The sequence below is a fragment of the Chiloscyllium plagiosum genome, unplaced genomic scaffold, assembly GCF_037043375.1.
Source record: "Chiloscyllium plagiosum isolate Xiang-an unplaced genomic scaffold, Cpla_swu_hap1 HiC_scaffold_20, whole genome shotgun sequence".
Lineage (NCBI taxonomy): Eukaryota > Metazoa > Chordata > Chondrichthyes > Orectolobiformes > Hemiscylliidae > Chiloscyllium > Chiloscyllium plagiosum.
In genome coordinates this window covers 50,988,385-51,013,086 of record NW_028270158.1, presented here as the reverse complement: position 1 = coordinate 51,013,086, position 24,702 = coordinate 50,988,385, and the positions used below count along the sequence as shown (strand labels likewise).

General features: G+C 38.8%; 1 protein-coding gene across 2 annotated transcripts in view; it reads left to right on the top strand.

The window, feature by feature from the left end:
* LOC122560550 (uncharacterized) overlaps positions 1 to 24,702 on the top strand; it is a 74,067-nt gene that overhangs the window by 16,409 nt on the left and 32,956 nt on the right. The window contains exons 2-9 of one of the 2 annotated variants that reach the window (XM_043711292.2): positions 776 to 884; positions 8,560 to 8,689; positions 10,652 to 10,745; positions 11,107 to 11,257; positions 12,949 to 13,120; positions 20,484 to 20,609; positions 22,336 to 22,401; positions 24,147 to 24,269. In XM_043711292.2, the coding sequence (XP_043567227.2) occupies positions 794 to 884; positions 8,560 to 8,689; positions 10,652 to 10,745; positions 11,107 to 11,257; positions 12,949 to 13,120; positions 20,484 to 20,609; positions 22,336 to 22,401; positions 24,147 to 24,269 (953 nt within the window). In that variant the 5' untranslated portion in view covers positions 776 to 793. Of the gene's footprint in view, positions 1 to 775; positions 885 to 8,556; positions 8,690 to 10,651; positions 10,746 to 11,106; positions 11,258 to 12,948; positions 13,121 to 20,483; positions 20,610 to 22,335; positions 22,402 to 24,146; positions 24,270 to 24,702 lie in introns of those variants that run through there. The other variant, XM_043711294.2, reaches the window with a different exon arrangement.

Genomic DNA, 24,702 nt, shown 5'->3' with positions numbered 1-24,702 from the left:
TCACCTAGACAGAGGACGAAACGTCTGCAACACACATTCCCAGCTCGGCGAACAGAACCACAACAACAACTTAAAAGAAAAAAAACCCTATGCAAACTACAATCCAATAAATAAATTAGACAAAAGAACTCAATTATATCGAGTTGAACCAAGACAAATTAAACTAAGTTACAACACTCAGCAGAACCCCACCAAAGCTCCCCGTCACCGGGACCATCAGCTGGCATACCCATATTTATTCGGAATTCTTCCTTCCAGGGTCCTAGCAAGCCCAATAAGCCCCATAGAATAATAAGAAACTTAATTGATATTTCTTAAAATCTGGAAAGTCTACACCCCCCCCCCCCCCATCCCCTGTGGGAGCTGCAATTTGGCAAGCTTAATAAGAGACCACCTATGACGCCATTTCAAATATTTAGACTTGTTGTTTACACCTGACCTATCTCTGTCTCTCAGCTTATCATCAGCAATCTTTGTTTTTCGCGCTCTTGCTCTCTGAAGGGTGATGAATCTTCACTTGACTCTTATTGTGAACACTGTTTTCTCTGTCTACAGATGCTGCTCTGTTTTTCCAGAGTTCTTCAGTTTTGTGACTGTTAACAAGATGACTGTTGTGGGAAGTTTCTATATGCAGTCAGACTCCATTGGGAGCTTGTGATTCATTTGCATTATTGATGCTAATACAAAGGAATTTGTTGCATCCAATAAGCAAAAGCAGCACTGACATCTGCTCAACAAAGCAAATCAATCTCAATGTCAATTTCTCTCTTTACAGTGGTGAGTGGGACTGCAGATGGAGCCAGAGGATAGTGTTATTGTAATAAGTGACACTGAAGGAGAGAATGATGGTGAAAGCTCAGTGTTTATTGTCGAAAATTCTCCAGGTATGACTGTAATAGTTTAAAATTATATAGTCTACACACTAAATAATCTTTCATTTTTTTTTAAAGGCAGTGCTTGTATTTTCAGCAATTTTGATTTGACTACAGCCTTTATGATTGATATAACTGAAATTCATGTTAGGATTGATGACCGTTACTTAACTTTCAAACTCTTGTAGTGCGAGTCCAAATGGTCAAACTGCGTGGTTGGCCAAAAAATGCAGTACTTAAATTCCAAATAAAAAGGAACAGGGATTTGAAAATTGAAATGAAATTGAGGCATCCAATTATTAAAATGAGATAGATGTCTGAATTTACTCTGTGAGCCACTCATTTAGATAATCACAGAATTGATACAGATTAGTAAAAGGTCATTCTGCCCATCTTGGTTGCACTAGCGATGAAACAGCAGAATTGCCACAGTTGTAATATTATCCAAAGCGTCTGTGTGTACACATTTTCTATTAATCAGAACATGAAGCTGCTCTTTAGGGCACAACCATGCCTTAATGAAGGTATAAATGAATTTCTTGCCTTTTAATCTACAGCAAAAATGGGCAGATACTTTTGGGTAGACCCATTTTATAAAAGGATCAAAAGATTTTTTTTTAAACCAAATTTGATTTCTTAACCTAGGAAAGCCAAAAGACTTTCAAAAGTATTGGTTTATGGCATGTTAGTTGAAACTTTTTTTTAAGTAGGCTTAGTGGTGGATTATACATTGGTAGCAAGATGTTACGTCATGGACTCTTGCTTCAAGTTTGTCTGTTAGTTTTCTCCTAGTTTTTATCTTAGCCCCTATATTTGTAATAACTATTCTCATTCCAGTTATGTCTGTAAGTGTCTGGTGAAATGGTTGCATCAGTTGTAATTTTCCAAAATTCCCGAGTTCTGCATTGGATTGGAAGGTAGCTGATGTAACTTTATTCAAAAATGGAAGGAGACAGGAAGCTGAAAAGCTAACTGACCTGTAGTTAACATCTGCCAAAGGCAAGATGTTTGAAGTTGTTATTGAAGAAATTATAGCATGGTACTCTGTGTGTAATTACCATAAATGTTGCTATAAATGAGTCAACATGGTTTTGTGGGAGGTAAAGCATGTTTGGTCAATCTGTTGGAGTTGTTTGAAAAGTTAACACATTCTGTAGATCAAGGGAAACAACTAGTGGATGTACTGTTTCCAGATTTCCAAAAGGTGCCACATAAATTTTATTATGGAAAAATAAGAGCTCCTGGTGGAAGGCAAGCATGTTGGCATGAATGAAAGATTGCCTGGCTAATAGGAAATAGCATAGGCATAAATGGATTGTTGCATTTGTAAGTTGGAATGAGTGGCATGCCACTGGGGTCAGTGCTGAGACTGCCACTGTTTACAATTTATGTAAATAACTTGGATGAAGGGACAGAAGATGTGGTTACCAAAATTGATGAGACCAAAACAAGTAGGAAAGTAAGTTATCAAAAGGGCGTAAGACTAAAACTGAGTATAAATAGGTTGTGAGTGGATAAAAGTGAGGGAAATGTTGTATAATGTGGAAAAATGTGAAATTGTCCATTTTAGAAAGAATAATAAAGTAGTAGTATGCTATTTTAAATGATTAGAGATGCAGAGGGATCTAGATGGCATCTTGTGTGAATCACAAAAGCTTAATATGGAGGTGCAGCAAGTAATTTGGAAAGCTGGGAAGTAAATACAAAAGGTTATGTTAGGTTCTACATCCAAAGTCAGTGTAACTGCATGATGAATAATGTGCACTGTATTGTTCACCTTTTATTTAAGGAAAAATGTAAATGTGTTGAATTCTGTTCCCAGAAGATTTATTGGGCTAATACCTGGAAAAGTAGTGGTGACTTGGACAGCCTATGTTTGTTCCTCCAGTGTTGAGTAAGATTTGATTGAAACATTTAAGGTCGTGAGGGATCTTGACCGGGTAAATGTGGAGAGGATACGGAAATCCTCCTAGCTTTTCAAGGAAAAATTAGATATGCATTGAAGGTATTATAACATACAGGGTTCCAGATCAAGAGTGAGCATTAAGATCAGACCAGCTAGCTCTTTCAGCTGGCATCGACATGCTGGGTGGACTATCCTGAGATGTCCTGTTTCTGTTTCTCTCTTACATCACGATCAACTGTTGTTACTTTACTGCAGTTGTCTTTTGCTTACTGTTCCACAAATGCAACCATTTACAAAAGAAAACAGCATCTTAACCTGGAGGAGACATCATTAACTTTTCATACTTGTATAGAATTTATGGCACAGAAACAGGCCATTCAATTGAACTAGTTTTTGCCACCATTTATGCTTCACATGACTGCCTCCCATCCTACTCCTGACCACGTCAGCATATCTTTGATTCCCTTTCTCTCATTTACTTTTGTGATTTATAAATACCATCCACAACACAGTTCACTCAAGCAGCCAGCTGGTTTCAATGCCACACTAATATAGTTGCTTGGGTGGCAGTAGTGCTAATTGGGAGGTTACCAACCTGAATGCAGGCTCATAGGCTGAACTCTTCTCTTTTTTTTGGCTAAGTACAAGTTGCATTGAGTTTTTATAGAGGGTTTTTCATTTAGACCCAGCAGGTTTTCTTGCCATATCTTGCAAAACCCACCTTATTGGCTACCAGCCCTCTCCCTAGGGCATCCCTATGGTCTGATTCCAAACACTTTTATCATGTATTGTTTCTAGAATAACTTGCTGCTCACCAGGTATCCTGGAATTGAATGTCATTCCTGGTGTTGGTACCATTTTTAAAAGCGCGTTGTGCAACCAGACAAACTCGATTGATCCAGAGTTGCCTTGTACGGTTCCTGATGTTCGTTCCGAACATGACCAACGAAAAAGCAGGCAGAGGAACTTGGGTTCTGCTGAATGCGTACTGCACAGGAGGGCTTGCTCTTTCCCTCAGAACCAGCAGTGGATGGCATCGCAACAGACCGTACTACTCTTGTCTGAGGTTGCCACCTGGATCCATACAGTCTTGGCCATCAGGAGGAATACGTAGGAGGTTGGTTAATGGTGTTCTGTATTCTGCCAGTGTAAGTGTCACCATCTTCTCCCCAGTACCTAGCACTTACTTGTCCTCTGTCACAGCACCTGTCATGATCTTCCACTCCCAGTCTTCCCCACTTGTAGTCATGCATCCCAGCTCTGATACCACTAACCCTGCATGTTGTCTGTGTTATGGACGAGATCAAATCCCCTCCAAATACATTTGAGGTGGTCTAGATTCTAATGTTTGTCTTAAAAGCAAGTGTAAGGAAGTTCCAGATGTGATTTGATTGGTCAAACTAGTCAGCTTTAAGCAAAACACACTTTACTTTTACACAACAGCTAAAAGACTTAATATATTATCTAATTATTGTATATACTTGACTAATAGTCCTAGAATTCCTACAGTGTGGAAACAGAGCCTTCAGCCCAACAAGTCCACACTGACCCTCCAAAATGTACCCCATCCAAACCCATTGCCCTGCTCTGTTACACTACATGTACCCCTGACTAATGCACCTAACCTACATATCCCTGAACACTATGGACAATTTAGCATGGCCAGTTCACCTAACCTTTGAATCTTTGGATTTGTCCACATACAAACTGCTTTAATTATAACTTTCACCGCAATTGTTATTTGATAATAGCAATGAAAATTTAGCATAAGTGTTCCTCCTAGGAACAGGGTATTTGTGTTTTGTAGGCCAAGAAAGTTACTGGGTGCCTCATTTAAAAATCCCATAGCAACAGTTAGTCAATCAACAGTCAACACTAGTCAATCATCCATGGCATTGCACATCAGTAATGACTACCGAACACAGTTTTCAAACTAAGGTGATATATGAGGTGCATATTTAATTGGGTCCTTTTTTTTGTACATTATCATAAATTATAAAGCATAGGAGAGAGCCATTCAATTCATCATTGCATAAACTCAAATGGAAATACTACTGGTTTGAACAGGGGACTTATACTTTCTCCATTGTCCTGTTGTTTTCCCTCCCCCTTTGACCTTTATTCCAATTCCCCTTTCAAAATTCCTATTGAATCTATTTCCACCATTCCTTCAGGAATAGAACTACAAATATTTATTTATTATCTCAAAAGGTATTTAAATCAGCTGTACTTCCTGTTCTTTCCTTATTTGATATAACTAGATATGTTAAAAAGCAGAAGGCTAGGGGGTGGTGATGACCTAATGGTATTATTGCTAGTCTATTAATCCAGAAATTAAGCTAATGTTGTGGGCACTGGCAGGATGTATTGAATTCAAATTCTGCAATCTAAGAAGAAATCTGGAACTAAGCGTGTACTAATAATCATGAAAGCGTTGTCAAAAAAAACCCCATCTGGCTCACTAATGTCCTTCAGGAAAAGAAATTTACCCCCCCCCCCCCCCCCCCCCCCCCCCCCACCACCCCCGGTCTTGTCTAATTATGACTCCAGTTAACTCTCAACTGCTCTGAAACGACTTAGCAAGCCTCTCAGTTGTTACAATTGGTATGAAGTTTCACATGAATTGTAGTGGTTCAGGAAGGCAGCTTGCAACCACCTCCTCAAGGGCAACTAGGATTGGGCAGTAAGTGCTGGCCAGCCAGCGATGCCCACATCACAGGAGTGAATTTTGAAAAAATGATGGTAACTTGAGAAGTTAGTTAAGTATAGAGTTTCATAGTAGTGAAAGCTTAGGTAATATGTTTTCAGGGAAAAACAAGTTTACATGAGACTTTAATGATAAATATAGTCCAAGTAAAAGATAGTTGGCCAAAGCATTTACCTTATATTTCATTCGCCAGTTAGATAAGTCAACGGAAGAGATGTAGAGTCATAGAGATGTATGGCACGGAAACTGACCCTTTGATCCAATTTGTCCATGCCAACCAGATTCCCAACCCAATCTAGTCCCATCTGCCAGCACCCGGCCCATATTCGTCCTATTCATATACCCATCCGGATACCTTTTAAATGTTGCAATTGTACTAGCCTCCACCACTTCTTCTGGCACCTCATTCCATACACCCACCACTCCCTGTGTTAAAAGTTGCCCCTTAGGTCCCTTTTATGTCTTTCTCCTCTCACCCTCTAGTTCTGGACTCCCCCACCCCAGGGAAAAGGCATTGTCTGTTTTTCCTATCCATGCCCCTCATGATTTTATAAACCTCTGTAGGGTCACCCCATAGCCTCCAATACTCCAGGGAAAACAGCTGTAGCCTGTTCAACCTCTCCCTATAGCATAAATCTTTCAACCCTGGCAACATCCTTGTAAATCTTTTCTGAACCCTTTCAACATTTTTCAATAGGAAGGAGACCAGAATTGCACGCAATATCCCAACAGTGGCCTAACCAATGTCCTGGACAGCCGCAACATGACCTCCCAACACCTGTACTCAATACTCTGACTAATAAAGGAGAGCATACCAAACACCTTTTTCACTATCCTATCTACCTGCAACTCCACTTTCAAGGAGCTATGAACCTGCAACTCCAAGATCTCTTTGTTCAGCAACACTCACTAGGACCTTACCATTAAGTGTACAAATCCTGCTCTGATTTGCTTCCCCAAAATGCAGCACCTCGCATTTATCTAAATTAAACTCCATCTACTGCTACTTAGCCCATTGGCACATCTGTTCAAGATTCTGTTGTAATCTGAGGTAACCACGTTCGCTGTCCACTACATCTCCAATTTTGGTGTCATTTACAAACTTACTAACTATATGTCTTATGCTCACATCCGAATCAGTATGTAAATGATGAAAAGTAGAAGAAGGTGTTTCAGTCATAATCCGGTGCCAAAGATTGAAGAATGGAACAACTTCAGTTGGAGTAATCACACCTTGTTGAAAAGCATGCTCAAGAATAGTCACACGTGAGAACAATAGCAATGTTCAAGGTCAACCACCTTCTCCTAATATGTTCAGACAATTACTGGGAGAATACTCCATCAGCTATGGAACCTTTGCACAGCTACAATACCACTGATTCATGGCATCAAGTCATGTTGTCATGTTTGATATGTGGCTGAAATTATAGGCTCAGTATATTACTAGGCAAGGAGAATATCAACACTGCCTCAATTTCAGTGTAAAACCATACTTTAGAGATGGTTTGAAGTAGATGTGGCTTATGTGGTGGAATTGCTTGCAGCCCATAAAGAAATGTAATATAACTGAGGAGGAAGATTGTGCTGCTGTTTGATTTTGTCAAGGGAACACCTGTCAAAAATGTGCCCCGTCCTGAAAGGAGCAATAAAAATTCACCTGAGGAAGCAGCATTAGAGAGAGTTGAATGACCAGTGATGCAATACAGAACAGCCTTAGTCATTCTTGGATAAGTGTTCAACATTGGTGGTTCTGACCCTTCATCTCATTCATTTAACCTTTTGCACACCACCTTGAATTCCAAATCACAGTTGCTGCAGCTTCAGTCATTGCATTGCTCATGATAAGACGAGTGGATATCAAGTACAAGATTTATGCAAGTCATTTATTCCATTGATGTTTTAGTCTTTTCTTGTAAACGTTGTAGTAGTACATTCTATTAATTGTGCATTGTTGTGTATCTTCACCAATGCGAAGAGCAATAGTAGAGTTGTTCCTTTAGAAATATTTTCTAATGTTGTTCCTTACAGGAAACTAATTATGGCCAGTTTCAGCAATAAGCTTTTGTTGTGGATGTATACAATACACCGTCTGATCAATAAACTAATAGGGTGCCAACAGAGCCAACAATATGTTCTTTTCATGCATAACAATAGTTGAGAAGAAGACATGCATTTTTGCCATCCAGTATTTAGCTGTATAAATATTTAGAATTTGAACTCAAACATATACTATATTATTGGCACAATGACTATGCTAATTTAAAAAGATCTGGAGATTTAGTTTTAACGTACCATTTTACTGCGGAAGTTGGTTTGAATAAACTTTGAATCAGCATCCCCCTGACATATTTATTGTGTATTTTGAGTCGAGCGTTTGAATGCCAGTATTTGAACTGAGTGATCCAGTTTTATCAGGAGATGTGGATTGTAGGTTTTCTCTTCCCACCTGTCATTCAGCTCCTCATCCTTTGGGAGAAGATCCTGGCTCTGACTGCACAAAGCAGCAAATAGACAATGTCTTAGATCCTGGACTGATGCCAGAAGCTGACCTAAGCTTACTGAGCCTCTTCACTCACTAAGTGCAGGCAATCTCCCTTGACTGAGGACTACTGACAACGTAGCAAGTGTTGAGTCAACAGTTAACAGTAAGGCAGCTCAGAAGCAATGTGAGTCTGGTATATGTCGCTGAGAGAAGAATGCAAGGAGGCCAGGCAATGCAGGACAGAGATGTTGTGAGCACTCGGGGGGATGAGTGAGTGAGCAGCATAACAGAAAACCAGAGACTTCGTCTCGTCCAGTCCACAAGTCCCTCAGTGTAGTATCCTTGCAGTGCCAGTGCAGAAGTGTACTGTTTTGGATCAGAGATGTACTTTGAGGGTTCTTCGATGCTGCCATATGTGGGATACAAATTTTATTGGAAATGTCCTTGGTTAATTTAGATATAGGTTAATGTGTATACCCTGTTATCAAAGGCATTTCATTATGGCCGTTGATCATTTAAGTCTAGCAAATAATTTAGTGAGTCTGAATAGTTGAGTTTGATTTTTTTAAGATTGTGTTCAATTTCTTTGCAGAAGTTGCTGATGCATCCAAAGAGAAAAGAACTGAAGTAATTGACGAAGAATGTGGGCTTGCCATTACATACAGTAAAAAGGGCAATGTGATGCCACATGCACGTTACGATTGTGTGGAGCAAGACTTTACGTATGTAGCAATGAGTGTTCATTGGTGTGAAAGCCTTTTAAAGTTTATATACTCTGATAGTTAATCATTTGTGAAGATTTGAATTGAACGGTGTTGTTGCAATAATTAAGACAGTGTTGTATCAGTAGGTTAACTGGTGCTGCAGATTGTTGATACTAATGCTAGGTGTTTGTACATTGTGAACTAAATGCATTTTGAGGAGTTGGTGCATTTTGTTTTGAGGCCAGAATTCGTGTATTTCTAATTTGAATCAGATTATTTCCATGAGATATTTGTCTGTAGTTTTTGGAATATCTAAAATTCACATGCTTTTGCAAAATTGGGAATCTTAAAACCCCCTAAACTTAAATACAACTGATTATAGGTCATTGACTATGATGATGCAATAACTTCTATTTGGTGATACTGCCTGACCTGCTGAATGTTTCCAGCATTTTTCAGTTTTTTTATGTTCTGCAGCATTTTGCTTTCTGACTTACCATTTGTATCTAATTCCTGATGAGTTTGTTGGTTGAGCCTAGAAGTTTCATTTTTTTTCTTTAATATCATTTCTTCTTAAGCGGAGAAATTTTTAAGTGGAATACATGTTTAATGTGGGCAATTTGAAACCTATGAATTTAATAGAATAATTGATTAAAACTTTTGAATGGTCTGCAAGTCACTGATCGACATGGAGCACTGTCAAAAAGCAGTGATTTGTCTTGTTTTTGGTATCTCCTTTGTCTGTATTTAATGGAGAAAACGTTAAATCGCTGGTCTTCAACAATAATCTAATTAAATCTTGGGACAAGCTCAAAGCCAAGTTTCGGGTGCAAGAACGCATGCATAAATTTCAGTTCCTGCAATGATGGAAAATGTGTGTGTTTTTTAATATATTGATGAAAGAGAGACTAGGTCAGCATCATGCACTTTCATATTAAAGGTAAAATTACTCTTTCATCAGATTAAATGTCAAATGTACACCCTTTTTAAATACTGGCTTTTTTCCTATCTTACAAAAAATCCATTCTGTCTGTCAGATAACTAGCAGTTTTGAGTCACATTATTGTAATCTTACCTGCCTGCCTGCAGGGAAATGGGTGAGGTTTTTTGCTATAATCCCTGTGGAGACTGATAGCTTTTTTAAAAAAAGAGATGTATTTTTCTGTGACCTACGCAAAGGATCCCACTATTTTGTCTTTAAAATTTTTACAGTTACAAAAAAACTAAAATCAACATTGACTAAATATTGCTTGTTAGGTTATTTATTTACTAAACTACAGTTAACTCCATAACATGACTATAATCCCCCCCCCCCTCCCCATACCATTATACAATACTTTATTTGGCAGCAATAGAGCTCCATAGTTTCAAGTCGAAACCACCTATCATTTCAGCAGGTTGTATTCTCCCTGTTACTTGACTGAACCTTCCAGTGTCCCTTTCAAGCAAATTCCTCCAATCATAATCAAGTGGACATGCAGCCGCAAGATCCACTTTGATTTTATTCATGAGATTCCGAAAGTTCCACATGCTCCAGTATTAATCATAATGAACAAAAATCAACACTCCCCAAGCATTTTGTACTCTCAGTTGCAGCTTCCTTGCAATTATGAAGCACACCTCACTACCCCCGCCCCCAATTACCTTTATAACTGGCACTGTAATATCATTCTTCTGCTCAAGCTCTGCACATCGGGTTCTGAAACATTCATCCATGCCTTCGTTATTATTACGATGCTACTTTACAGTGTTCTGCAGCAGCCCCTCCTCTTGCACCTTGAGTAAATTTTAATTTTCTCAAGAATTTGCTACTGAATCCTATTGCTGCTATTCTACACACAGACCTGTTCACTCATCTTCCTGTTCTCACTGTCCTAAAATGATAATTAGCCACTTTGCACATCTATTCTGCAAGTTCTCATTTGAGGAATGTGTGATAGACTGATCCTTCCTTAAAATAAACTGTCTTCTTCATTTTAGGCGCACAGAAAATGAGGTATCTGAGCCTGCGGGTAGCAATGCATATTTCTGTGAGCAGTGCTATTGTTACATCTGTGACAAGCCTGCCTCTGAGGTGGGTAAATATTTATAACTGCAATCTTCACAGAAATCGTACTGCCTCCTTTTTTATGGATTTAAAAGCCTAATAGTAAAAGGCATTTTGTCCTGAGAGAAAATAATTCAACATTTAACATCAAGGGCACTAGAGAAAATTGAAATTAAAATATTTTACCTATCTTGATGCGTACAATTTTTTTATCTTCATGAAATCTGAGTGAAAATAAATGCTTTTAATTTTGACTGTGTCGAAGACCGATTAGAAAGCTGTGGCAGCATTTAAGTTGGATATCCCTGTGCAATGATGTCAGTATGCTTTTTCATTGATTTAGTGTTTTCTCCTATCTCCTTTTTTTTCCCCCTATCCTCTGCATTAGTGCCAGTACTGGAAACTTCCTTCAATTTGCCATTGCAATGCTCACAATAAAAGTATGTACTGGAAAGCACATCGCGATGTTGCACTAACCGGTGCACTCTCAATATTCAATTTCAACCTGGTTGATATTGATTCAGAGCTTCGACGTGGAGGTAAGCATAATTGCTTGGTGTGTTTACAGAGTTCATTAGCAACTTCAATATTCCAAGTGATCGTGCCTTGCTATGCAATTGGGTAGTGCAGCTTGTAATTTGCTTTAACAGCTATTATCTATTGTATCAAAATCCAACTCTAAGCATAATGAGTTCAGAATACTGATCCAAGCAGTTTAGTCTGTCCTGTTTTTAGAGAACAGCACTTTTCAAAGCTTGATGTCTATGTAACTTTGTAATTTCAGCTCTGAAAGCTAGAAAATTGACACTATGATACTATATTAAGCATACCATTTCATGTGTATTGGTTATGCTTTCATCCAGCTTCATCTGCATTGACAGTGATGTAAGATAGTCAGCAGTTAATTACACAAGAGCATTAGGATGAAGCAGCTGTAGTGTCATAAGCTGCTGAGGGTATGTAACGTTTATGAACATTAACAGAGCCAAGATTGAATTACTGCTTCAAATTGACTGCCTTTTAATCTTTTTGCAGTGTTGCATTTTTCTGTTCTTTTAAATATGTGATGAGTATGCCAGGTATGATGATAAGTGACATAATGAAAGAGTACAAATGAGAGTCCTACATATTACAGATTCAGCTCTAGGGAATTGCCAGAACTAAGTGGATAAATGTACTATCTAGTATACTATTCAACTATACAAACTAGGAAAGTTCAAATTATTTTTGCGCTATGGTGGGGTTAATTAAACGTAACTGGGATGTCATGAGAGTGTCTGAGTTTGACCTTCATACCCCTCACGATGGGGAAAGAACTAACAAGGACTTCCATTCGATTATTGCTATCCAGTGGCTCTCGCTGCTGAGTACATGTGTACAGGCATCATTATGGTGAATAAAGAAAATGAAACAGAGCTTGAAGGGTTCACAAAATCCATACCTTAGCATGAAGTACAACTTTTAGAAAAGAAAAGGAATACAATGCAGTCTGATGCAACTGTATTTTTATACAAAAATGACAAATGACAGTAAAAGTATCAGTATGAGGTACTTCCGAATTTGTGCCAGAGAATAGTGAAAGTGCCCTATAATGCATAACTATTGAGTTAATTTGCATTTATCAATCTTGCATGCCTATCTATCTTTGTTTCCTGTTATCCCCCACAAGCTGTCTCTTGTTCTGTCATGCATGCTGTCACTATAATACTGTGTTAAGCAGCAACGCAGCTTAGTAAATCTCCAGGGTTTGGTCAATGTTTTTACTCTATCCTACCAATACTGCTCCTTTAGCTACAGTGTTAATGAGTCATTCAGTTGTTTTGGGGGTCTTGCTGTGTGGAAAGTGCAATCAACACAAAACATTACTGCTTTGTTCTAGTGCAGTATGTTCTTTGCCAAATTTCTAAGAGATATAATGGAGTCTTATTGACCAGCTTTCAGCTCAGTTAATTGGCATTCTTTATGCTTGGAGTAACGGACAAAGTTATGGCAGTCCAGACATTAGCTCAAGACAACTGTTTATCATGGAGTGTCATTCAGTTTGTGTTCATCTAAGTTTTTTTAGGCAAATTGGAGAAGGGGATAATCCTGAATGTTTAAATCTTTAAGTCCTTTATCAATGTTCATGAATTAAATAATGACTTGGAATCAGAAATGACTTACAGTTTCTATTGTGGAGTTCTGAAGAAAACTATCTAAATTGAATGCATTCTCTTAATTGATTTTTCAGGTGCCTTATTGCAGAAGTTTTGGATGGAACTTGCTGTGGAATATAACAACTATTTAATGGGGATGATAACCACTCGGAATTGCCTGATTACATGTATCTGTGTTTGTCACAAACAAGTTCAAATGTTCTGTGAAATGTGCCATTTGAACCATGTTGAGATCCGACTGTACAGGTAGGACACTGACATGCCTGATATTTGTCAACTTTATTGTCTTTTTTCAAATGCCTTTTGGGGTAGAAAAACTCTAATCAAATTTGAGGCTGAGCATATTATCCAGTCACACATCTAAGCACTGAAGTAGCATTGTAATGTTGGATGACTGTGGCTTCGTCGACTCTAGGCTGGTAAATTATGTTGTGGCCCTATTTGCCACTTCCATATGGTATTCCACTCCATATCTGCCTGCATCGTTTTTTGTCCGGCTGATTCTTTCCTTTTCTTGCAATGTTTTTCCCTGCCTTCTGGGATGAAACTTGCAGCACAGTCATGAAACAAGCTATGGTTGGAAATTGACAGCTCCTCCTGAATTAAAATTTACGTTTGGTGATTTATGTACAATAAATCCACTATTTGGTTTAGAAACACGTCTCATCTAATGCTTCCTCCAAGCCTTATGACGACACGGATGTCTAGAGTTTGCCTTGCAGGTCAAACAGGCTGCACATGAGAGACTTTCCCTTTAAAGATGTACAGATGTGTAGCAATTGTTTAGAGATCACATAATGCAAGAAATGGGCTGCTCATAGCATTGGAAATTAGAGGGAATATTGGTCTGCTCTCACTGGAATACTGACTGGGCACATTTCTTTAAAGACTGTAGCTTGTATCCAGTATACATAATAAGAATGTGGTATGATCTGTGGAAAGTTTGTGGCAATCTAGTAAACTGATGTGTCCTCATTTAACACATTCCTGAAAATTGCAACTTTATTGAAAAGACTTTTCAATAGTATTAATTGTTATAGAAATTGAGTTAGAGTCAATAGGCTAAAGCAGAAATTGCTGGAGACACTCTGCAGGTCCAACAACATATGTGGGAAGAAAGCGGAGTTAATGTTTTGAGTCTGGTGACTTCTGTTCTGAGTTTCTCCAGCAGTTTCTCCGTTTTTGCCTTAACCCGAGATTAAAGTGAAACAATTCTAACCTGGGCCACTTCAAACTTCCCAAAAGTAGAAAGGCTGGGCTCAGGTAGAAAAGGATATGACTACCAAGTTGTGTGTATGTGAGATCACAAAATGGTTTGTACAGGGCAAGAGCTCATTTATGGGAGTTGTCTTTGATGCTGAATACAAGGCTGTATGCCCTATTTCATTATCTAATCCTAGAATTAGTAAATTATGAAAAGACTATTAGGCTGTTAGAATGAGTAGCTCATTCATTTTTAAGGATATAAGAAATGCAAGTCTCCATAAGTCTGCTCTCTCAGGCAAGATCAAGTGTTCAAGCTCACATTCTAATTTGATTTCTACATGTAAATACTGGAGTTTATATTTTTGAGTAAAAAGATTGGTTGCATGTTTCCCTGAAATTAGGTGTTCCAGCAGCAATGTTTCCAAAATCTTGAATAATACAGCACAAAAGGAGTCCATTTAGTCCAGTCTGCCCTCACTCTCTCAAAGAATAACCCAGGTCATCCCTGGCTCTCTTTCCATTACCCTGCAGTGTTTTGTTTATTCCGGTATGCATTGGAACACCACAACCTGCAACTTCCACTTCAAACCCCACACAGTTCTGACTTGGAAATATGTTGTCGATCTTTCAGTGTCGCTGGGTCAAAATCTCTGTTGCCATTGTGGTTCTACCTATAGTACATGGACCGCAGTGGTCCAGGGAGGCAGCTCAACTAGGAATGGGCAATACACTCTGGCCAGCCAGTGGCACCCAGGTCCTGAGTGAATGAATCTTTTTAATAAAAAACAATTCCAGTTTCAATTTTGTGTCCGCCCAGTTAGTCAGTGACTGAGTCACTCATCATGTGAAAAATAATTTTTCCCATTTCACTGATTAGTTGCCATTTCCCATAAATCTGTGCTTTCTAGTCAGTTACAGACCCTTCAGTTTCTCTTTTATTAGCTCTACCTTATGCTAGCCTCCCCAATCCATCCATATAATATTTTTATCCCTGGAAGCATTCTAGTTAATTTCATCTGTGCTTTCTTCAAGGCTTCTACGTTCTTCTCTGGGTGATGACCAAAATTTTTCCCAATTGTTTGCAAAGGACTTGGAAGCAAAAAGTTTGGAACTGGCAGACTGTGTGAAACAGTGCTACCCTGATGGTATAGGAGAATGAAATAGCAGTGAAGTTAATACAATGCAAAATGCTACCTGACCACCTAATAAACTGAAGACAAAGAACCCTTTGGTCTGGGTTTAGTGTAAATAATCACTTTTTAGCAGAAACTGAATCTTTTGAGGTTTGCATGAGTAGTTCTTCTGTAGGTTCAGCTGATTATGGAGGTGAGTAGCTTATCCATTCAACCCACAAAGTCCCAGGTTTGATCTCCAGACTGACGTTAGCATTGGGAGTGAAAAGTTAGCTTTGGTGTCCCAAGTAAAAGAGAGAACAAAAATGTTACCTGCTCCTTGTTTACTAAACACTGACCTCTACTGGTGATCCTGGGTTGATGGGTTGAACAATCAAAAACAGAAGCAGATGCTGGAGATCTGAAAATAAAAAAATGCAGAAAGTGTTGGAGAAACTTTCTGGGTCTAGCAGCCTCTGTTGGAAGTTCGTTAATTGAGTCCAGTATAACATTTGAATCGCATTGATTCTGAAGCAGAGTTGTGTTGGTCTCTTTTCTTTCCACTGTCTGCAGTGAGAGATATGAGACTTGCTGAGTTTCTCCAGCAAATCCTTTCAGTTTTTGACTCGTTAAGATCTGATGGCTGATTATTCATATTCAGCACTCTGCCATTTACTCTTCTTTCCTGCCTGCCCCCACCAATAACTCCTGTCAATCAAAATTTGGCAAACTCAGCTTGGATATATTTAAGGACCTAGCCTCCACATCTTACTGTGGAAGTGAATTTTTCAGTCATTTGACCTTGAGAGAATTAAATTTTTCCTTATCTACTTAAATCTGAGGTGCCTTCTTTTAAGTTGTACCCTATCTCTGGACTCACTCAGGTGAGGAAATATCACTGTCAAACTCTTGTGGAATCTATGTTTCAATAAGATTACCTCTTATTCCTCTAAACGCTCAACCTTTTTGGCCTATCCACCTAAACCAATAACATAATCTCAGAAATCATGGAGTCACAGAGATGTACAGCACAGAAATAGCACCATTCAGTTCAACTCGTCCATGACAACCAGATATCCTAAATTAATCTAATCCCATTTGCCAGCACTTGGCCCCTTTTTCCCTCTGAACCCTTCCTATTCATATACATGTCCAGATGCCTTTTTAAATGTTGTAATTGTACCAGCCTCCAGCACTTCCTCTGGCAGCTCATTCCATACACGCATCATTCTGCATGAAAAACTTGCCCCGTAGGTCCCTTTTTTAAATCTTTCCCTTCTCACCCTAAACCTATGCTGTCCAGTTTTGGACTCCCCCCTCTTTCCCCCCAGGAAAAAGACCATGTCTATTTACCCTATTCATGCCCATCATGATTTAAAACCTATATAAGGTCACCCCTCATCCTCTGCTCCAGGGAAAGTAGCCCCAGCCTATTCAGCCTCTCCCTTTAGCTCAAATCGTCCAATCCTGGCAATATCCTTGCAAGTCTATTCTGAACCCTTTCAGATTTCACAACATCCTTCCAGATATTGGAGGGAGACCAGAATTGCACACAATGGTTAGGCCACTTCTGGAACAATGTCCTGTACAGCTGCAGCATGACCTCCAAACTCCTATACTCAGTGCTCTGACCAGTAAAGGAAAACATACCAAACACGACCTTCGTTATCTTATCTATTTGTGACTCCACTTTCAAGTAACTATGAACCTGCATTCCAAGGTCTGTTTATTCAGTAACACTCCCCAGGACCTTACCATTAAGTGTATAAATCATGCCCTGATTTGTCTGTCCAAAATGTAACATCTCACATTTAGCTAAATTAAACTCCCATTTCCCACTCCTCTGCCCACTGGGGCCAAGATATATGGAAAATACAAGATTTTTTTTTGTCAAATATAATGCGTCAACTTTTACATGAGATCACCTTTTACATGAGTATATACGGTATCTCTCCCATCTCCTGCGATTCCACACAAAGGCTGCCTTGCTGATCTTTGAGGGGCCCTATTCTCTCCCTAGGTACCCTTTTGTCCTTTTAATGTATTTATAGAATCCCTTTGGAATCTCCTGAACCCTATTTGCCAAAGCCATCTCTCATTCCCTTTTTTGCCCTCCTGATTGATCAAAATCTTGTTGTAATCTGAGGTAACTTTCTTCGCTGTCAGCTACATCTCCAATTTTGGCGTCATCTGCAAACTTACTAACTATACCTCTGATGTTCATGTCCAAATTGTTTTAAAAAATGATGAAAAGCAATGGAACCAGGGCTGATCCTTGTGGCACACCACTGATCACAGGCCTCCCAGTCTGAAAGGCAACCCTCCACCACCAACCTCTGTTTTCTCCCTTCAAGTCAGTTCTGTATCCAAATGGTTAATTCTCCCTGTATCGCTTGTGATCTAATCTTGCTAACCAGTCTCCCATGAGGAACCTTGTTGAACGCCGTAATGAAGCCCATATTAGATCACGTCCACTGCTTTCCTTTCATCAATCCTCTTTGTTTCTTCAAAAAACTCAATCAAGTCTGCGAGACATGATTTCCTATGCACAAAGCCATGTTGACTATCTCTAATCTGTCCTTGTTTTTCCAAATATGTGTACATCCTGTCCCTCAGGATTCCCTCCAAATACTTGCCCATTACCGATGTCAGGCTCACCGGTCTGTAGTTCTCTGGCTTTTCCTTACCACCTTTCTTAAATAGTGGCACAACGTTAGCCAACCTCCAGTCTTCTGGCAACTCACCTGTGACTATCGATGATACAAATATCTCAGCAAGCAGCCCAGCAATCACTTCCCTAGCATCCCTCAGAGTTCCAGGGTACACTTGATCAGGTCCTAGGGATTTATCCACTTTTCTGTGTTTCAAGATATCCAGCACCACCACCTCTGTAGTATGGACATTTTGCAAGATGTCACCACGTCCTATATCTTCCTTGGCCGCCTTCACAGTAAACACTGATGCTCAATACTCATTTAGTACTGCATATATTCGTGTAAAAGTCAAATGTTTTAGATTATTTTTAAAGGTCCACTATTACATGGGAACTAGTTGTGAGGGGCTGAAATTCATGCTGCGGTTCAAAATACCGTATTATTAGCAGAAGTCTGTTTGATCGCTCAAGTAATCCTGGGTAAAGAAGAAAAACACAATGAATTATGGTGAAGGTAATTACCAGATAAAAGCAAGAGAAACAAGAATGAATTACTGGTAGGAGATTTTATTTATACATACTGGTATGAAAATTTAACATGATCACTTTTCAACATCATGGCCTGGTATAATGGCATACTTAAAATGAAACATCTATTAAATTCTGAATGTGTAAGCATCGTGAACATTCCTGCCAAAGTCTTCCATTTCCCTTCCATTCACACTCGTATGTAATGAACTTTAACAAATTTGACAAAGAATTAAAGATTATATGTAGCTAATATATCTCACTTTTATTTGGCTATAATGACACAATTAAAGTGATTAACTTTTTAACGATATTAACTTTTGGATTTATGGTGAACCATGTGTGATAAGTACCAATAGACTTAGTACTGGTCTGAATGAATCAATCAATTAATCAATCAGTCAAAACATGCTGTAGTAAATGAGGTGGGCTAAGTAGAGTTATGGATGGATGGATGAATGAGTAGAGACGCAATATAGTAAATAAAGAGCGACGAGTAGAGTTACCGGTATGAATGAAAGAATGTGATTTTGTTTAAGTGGGTTAATGACAACATGCAGTTTCCTTTTGTAAGAGGTTTATAATGTGATATTGTAGGGTCAACTTTTATGGGAGATAGATGGAAAATACAAGATTTTTTTGGCCAAAAGTAATGTAATTTAAAAGTAATTTTACATCGACTTTTGCTCGAGTACATACTTGAGTATATACAGTATCTCCCCCATCTTTTGCGGTTCCACACAAAGTCTGCCTTGCTGATCTTTGAGGGGCCCTATTTTCTCCCTAGTGACCCTTTTGTCCTTTAACGTATTTATAGAATCCCTTTGGAATCTCCTGAATCCTATTTGTCAAAGCCATTTCATGTCCCCTTTTTTGCCCTCCTAATTTCCCTCTTAAGTATACACCTACTGCTTTTATACTCTTATAAGGATTCACTTGATCGCTGCTGTCTATATCTGATATATGCTTCCTTCTTTTTCTTGACTAAAATCTCAATTTCTCTCGTCATCTGAAATTCCCTACACCTACCAGCCTTGCCTTTTCACCCTACATACTGCCTCTAGATTTTCATGATCCCATTTGAAGGCTTCCCATTTTCTAGCCATCCCTTTTCTAGCCATTCCCTTTGTGTGAAGCCATGGATGCTGTTTCACCTATTTGGGTGTTAGTGTCCTGACCCAGTTGGAGCAAGAAAGCTACATGGCCAAGATCCTGGAAGCTATTCCTGTCTTTTCGAATTTAACCTTGTGCAAGCAGCATTCGCTGCTAGGTGCTGTCTCCTTTTTATATTGAAGAGACCAGACTCAGACTGAGACTGCTTTATGGAATACTTCTGCTCTGTCTATAGGATGGACCTTGACCACCCAGTTGCTTGTTATTTCAATAAACACTTTTGCTGTAATGGTAACATTTTTGTCCTGGGCCTGCTATAATGTTCCATCAAAGTGCAACGCAATCTCAGGAAGCAACATCTCCTTTTCTGCTTTGGTGCTTATAGCCTCTGTTTAAAACTGACTTCCCCAACTTTAGAAACTGACTGCATTCTCTCTGTTCTCCTTTTCTTTCTAGTAGAGGGGACCCATTGACTCTCTTTCACATCTTACTTTATATCTACTTTACATTTTTGTTTCAATTTCCACCATTTAAAAACCTCTTTGTCTTTTGAGTTGAGCCTCCAACCTTTCTGCGGCTCCTCTTGCTCCTCCTCTGCCACTGTCAAAACTTTTTTTAATCATTAAAATTGTCATGCCAGACTTTAAGTGTTAACTCTGTTTCTCTCTCCACAGATGCTGCCAGTCCTGCTAAATTTCTCCTGCATTTCCTGTTTGTTTCAAATATTCAGCATCTGCAGTATTTTAATTTTATTCAAGTATTAGTCTTGCATCTGATGCCCACATCATGAAAAAGTTTAAAAATATCATTAGTGGTTTTCTTGATAACCATACTGTGATTGTGTTGAGCAAATTATGTTGTAAATATAGAATCTAGCTCTTACTAAGCCTGTTCTTTCCAAAGTACATGATATTCTATGAACTGGCATGATCTTTTACAGGGAGTTGTCACTTGAATAGTTTGACTATTTTCTAATGTTACTCCTTTCTCCCCACAGTTACACTACAGTGTTTAATGTTGTGAACAACTTTCTGAATCAAGCAGAAAATGAAAAGCCAAAAGCAGCTGCCATTATGATGATTGGAGTGGCGAAGGAAATTCTCCTCCATAAACAGCCTCCACAGTTGGTTCACTTTTTTTGTTTGCTTTTTGAAAATTTGAACATGATCACCCTGGTAAAGTGGTTCATTAATACGTTTTGTGAGCCAGAAGGCCTTGGTTTTGATTCTTGTTCCAGGTTTTATTCGAAGATCCCAATCAAGAGTTAATCTTTACTGTTATCCTTAGTTCCTCTGGCATGGGGGAGAAAGAGCAGAGCTCTGACTGTTCTTTACTGTGCCACTGCTCCTGCTGAAACGTACAGATATACACATCTGAAAAGCATGAGTTCATGCTTGCTATTGTAAAGGATATTACAGGTATGTCCTATTGCCTGAGCTCATGTCTGAAGAATGCCATTTTGAAGGAAGCACCAAAAGGTTGTTGGTGCCAATGGAAGTGTGCCCGAGCCAGTGCCCAGAAGTTTTGTGCGGGTGTAGTTAAGCCCCACTCTGAACCTCCTCCCACCCACTAGAGATTTTTAAGTTGTTTTGAATTTACCCGTCTTCTACTAGCCGATTAACTCACGTCAGCAAAAAACCTTGGAATCTTTGGTAGAGAACATTAGGGTCTTCAATCAATCCAAGATAAGACACCTAGTCTTAATGTCAGTGAGCTGTCTGAATCATCCTCCTTCGCCAATACTCTGTTGCACGCTAACATTCTTCAATAGACTGGAGCTCTTTACTGTGTCCATCTGCACAGTAGGTAACCTGTAACCATATTATCCCAACAAAGTATATAAACCTTGCCTTGGGATGGTCCTTTTATTAACAAGAAACTTTTTATCATATAAATTGTTGCTTTTACATAACCCTCAAATTCCATTTGCTCCAGCTCTTTCAGCCCACTCTCCTTGAAAAACTGACTTCATTCTAGGACTTTGAGTGTTGTTCAGTCCACCCATAGTGAAAGACTTATCTCACACCCCACTAGTTACTGGCTCCTCAAATTTACATAACCATTTCAAGCACAGTTAACTCTGATTTAATATATCCTTCACCAGTTCCCTCTTTGTCCATGAGGTCCTTTCAGACCATACTAAATGATAGCAGATAAAGGTTGAGAGTGAGGGAATGTGACTTGCCCACTGCATGTATTTTACTGTTTTTCCTCTACTTTGTTTACTATTCTACTGCCTTATTCCCCAATTGCAGGAAAAGGATGTATCAAGTTGGATAATTCTCCCATCCATCCCCTTAACTCTGTTTCTAGAAAGTGTACAGTTGAATTTTTGTTCCTTCTCCAATTTATAAAACCAAAAAGTTTTCCAAATCTAAATTGCAGCAAACAACTTTGAGGTTCCAGATTGTGAGCTAATAATAATAATTCAAGAGCTGGTGCAGAGGCCAAAGGAATTTCTTTTGTTTGAAGCATAGAGACGAGGTGATGTGCTCACGTTTGTATCAAACTAATCAGGGCAGTATAATTTTAACTTGCAAACGTGTGTTCATTAAGTTACCAGCAGCAGCGAATATATTTCCAAACCCATCTTTAGGCTGGTTATTAGATTCTTCCTGATGCTAGTTGCTGAATAATTTCCTTTCATCTTTTGGTTGTCCCAAAGCTAAACAGCCAGATATACTGTAACTGGTTGTAGGACCCCATTCATTCAATAAGTCACATCAGGACGAGGTCACTTAAGACATTCCTATCCAGCAAAATCTATAAAGAATAGTTGCTTGATCTGTCTTGTCATTTTATAATACAGAAGATTTTTGCCCATTTCATTTCCTGTGGTGTTGTAACAGGGAAACGTTCAACAAGGATGACCAGACATCGTCTCCACGGCAGGCAGTTCCAATTTTTATGCGCAGGTAAGGTGTGCCTTGATTTTATTTTAAAATGCTGATCTTGGATGTTGTTACACTTTTAAGATGGATTCCCTTGGAATTGAGGCTTCTGGCAAAATATATCCTCAATTGAACATATTTTAGTTTGGGTACTGACTGGCTTTGCATTTCAGTTTTTTAGATGTGCTTTTTTTCCCCTCCTTGCTATTCAATGTATGGAATAACATGGACTAAATGGTTTCAATGTGTAAGCTCTCTGCATTTCAAGGTCGCGGTTAATCCACAGGGGTGCTTCAGAACCTTTTGTAATTTTCACCTGACTCATTTTCTGTCCTGTTTATGACATCAGTTGAAGCTTGCTTACTTGTAGCTGCTGGTTTGAGAAAATGCACTTCAAGAAATGAAGATTTTACAGGTGCAAAATATATTCAGGTGGTTGTTAACTTCTTTGAGTTTGCTCCACTCTATCATGTAACAAATCCAAAGGTGCCAATTCTCATGAGATATATGCCTTAGCCACTGAATTTACTGCCTGAATTTATGTACTGAATCCTGACTTAATGATTTGCACATTTAACACCAAGTGGAAAAGCAGCCTGAATGATTAGGTTGTGCACTTTGACACATTTTATGATTATTGATCATGGTTGTTGCACACTTATTTACAGCTGTTGTGGAAGAATCACTCAACATTCTGTAAAAATTACTAGGAGATGTAGAAAATCCCTCAAGAAGTCAAACTTTAATTTGCAAAGAAAGGCTGTGGCAATCAGCTAATGGCTTCCTGATTGTCCACCAATCCTTTGTCTCTCTGCAGTTTATACAGTTGTCGCTCCCACGCTTATCGGATAACATTAGCATAACTAATCACACTGGCTTGCTTTGTCTTTTATCGTCTGCCATACTGGTTCCCGACATTACACTTAACATATCACATTACCCCACCATCATCTTCAGCATTAGCTCATCTACCAGTGATTCAACTAGCCTATCACAACGCACTACCATTATCTGTTCCTGGAGCCCTATAATGTGATCCCGGGCATTACAACACTAAGTTAACTACGTAACCTCCATACAGCTAGTAGAATTTTATAGTACCAATGGAGGCCATTTTGTCATGTTGGCTCTTTGAGAAAGGCATCTAATTCCACTCTCTGCTGCCTCTTCATTACCTGAAAGCTTTTGTTTTCCAAATGTGTGTTCCTTTTCCCTTTTTGAAATATTACACTCAAATGTGCTCCCATCACTCTTTCAGGCAGCTGATGCCAGATCACAGCAACTCACTGCTTAAAAAGAAAGCTTTCCCTCTGGATCTATTGCTAATTTTGTTGAGTTCTTGCCTTTGGTTATTGGACCTCTTACCTGTAAAACCGTTCAACTTTGTTCACTCTTTTTCGAACCCCATGTCATTTTTGAGCACTATTTTAAATTTACTTCCAATCGTTTGTCTATGGAAGACGATCCCAATTGTCTAGCAGCTCTCTTCCAGTGATGCCAACAACAATAATTTGATGCATCTGCCTTCTGTTTCTACTATAGAGGACTAAATAGTACCTGCTTTAGAATACGAAATTCAAACATAAAACCAAAAGGAGTTTAATGTCTCTCAAAGTTGGAAATCAGGATAGTAAAGGAAGAATAAAATTTCCGAACAAGAAATCTGAATCAAACTCTCCATATTTACACTTATTGCACTAGTTTATCATTGTTCTTCAGGAATGTTGGCGGATTATCTTGCTTAATATGGTCTTATTTTTGTTTTACAGAATCACCAATGCATTGCAGAGAATGTTGGTATTGAGTGATTTCCCTCCTTATCTATTTAACAAGTTGAAGGCCTTTTATAAAACCCTTCCACTTCCTTCTTACTGCTATGCATTTACTAATTGGTGAGTTTTTTTACGCAATATTAAATTTGTGTTTGAGAATGTTGTATTATTTTAAATAAGAAGAGAGAATGATGAATTGTTGCCACCTCAAAAGGTTTCGTGGCAAGACTGATGTAGGTTCCACATGGCGGTCTTCTCTACATTCTTGATTAAGGGAATCTTCTATTCCAAACAGGTTTTACACTTGGCTTTCCTTCCTTGCAACTGCCTTGAGGTTGAGAGGTGACTAAGAAGATAAACCAAGAAGCAAGCAATAATAAATGAAGCAATGATATGTGATATTCAGTCATCCACCTGAGGAATGGTCATTTTGTGCAAAATCTGCATTGAAAGTGACGATTCATTGTTTCTTTCTTGGGTAGAACCCCTCATTAATGCCTCTGTTGCATCTCTTAGTTAACTTCTTTGAGGTGATTGTGAGTTAAGTGCATGA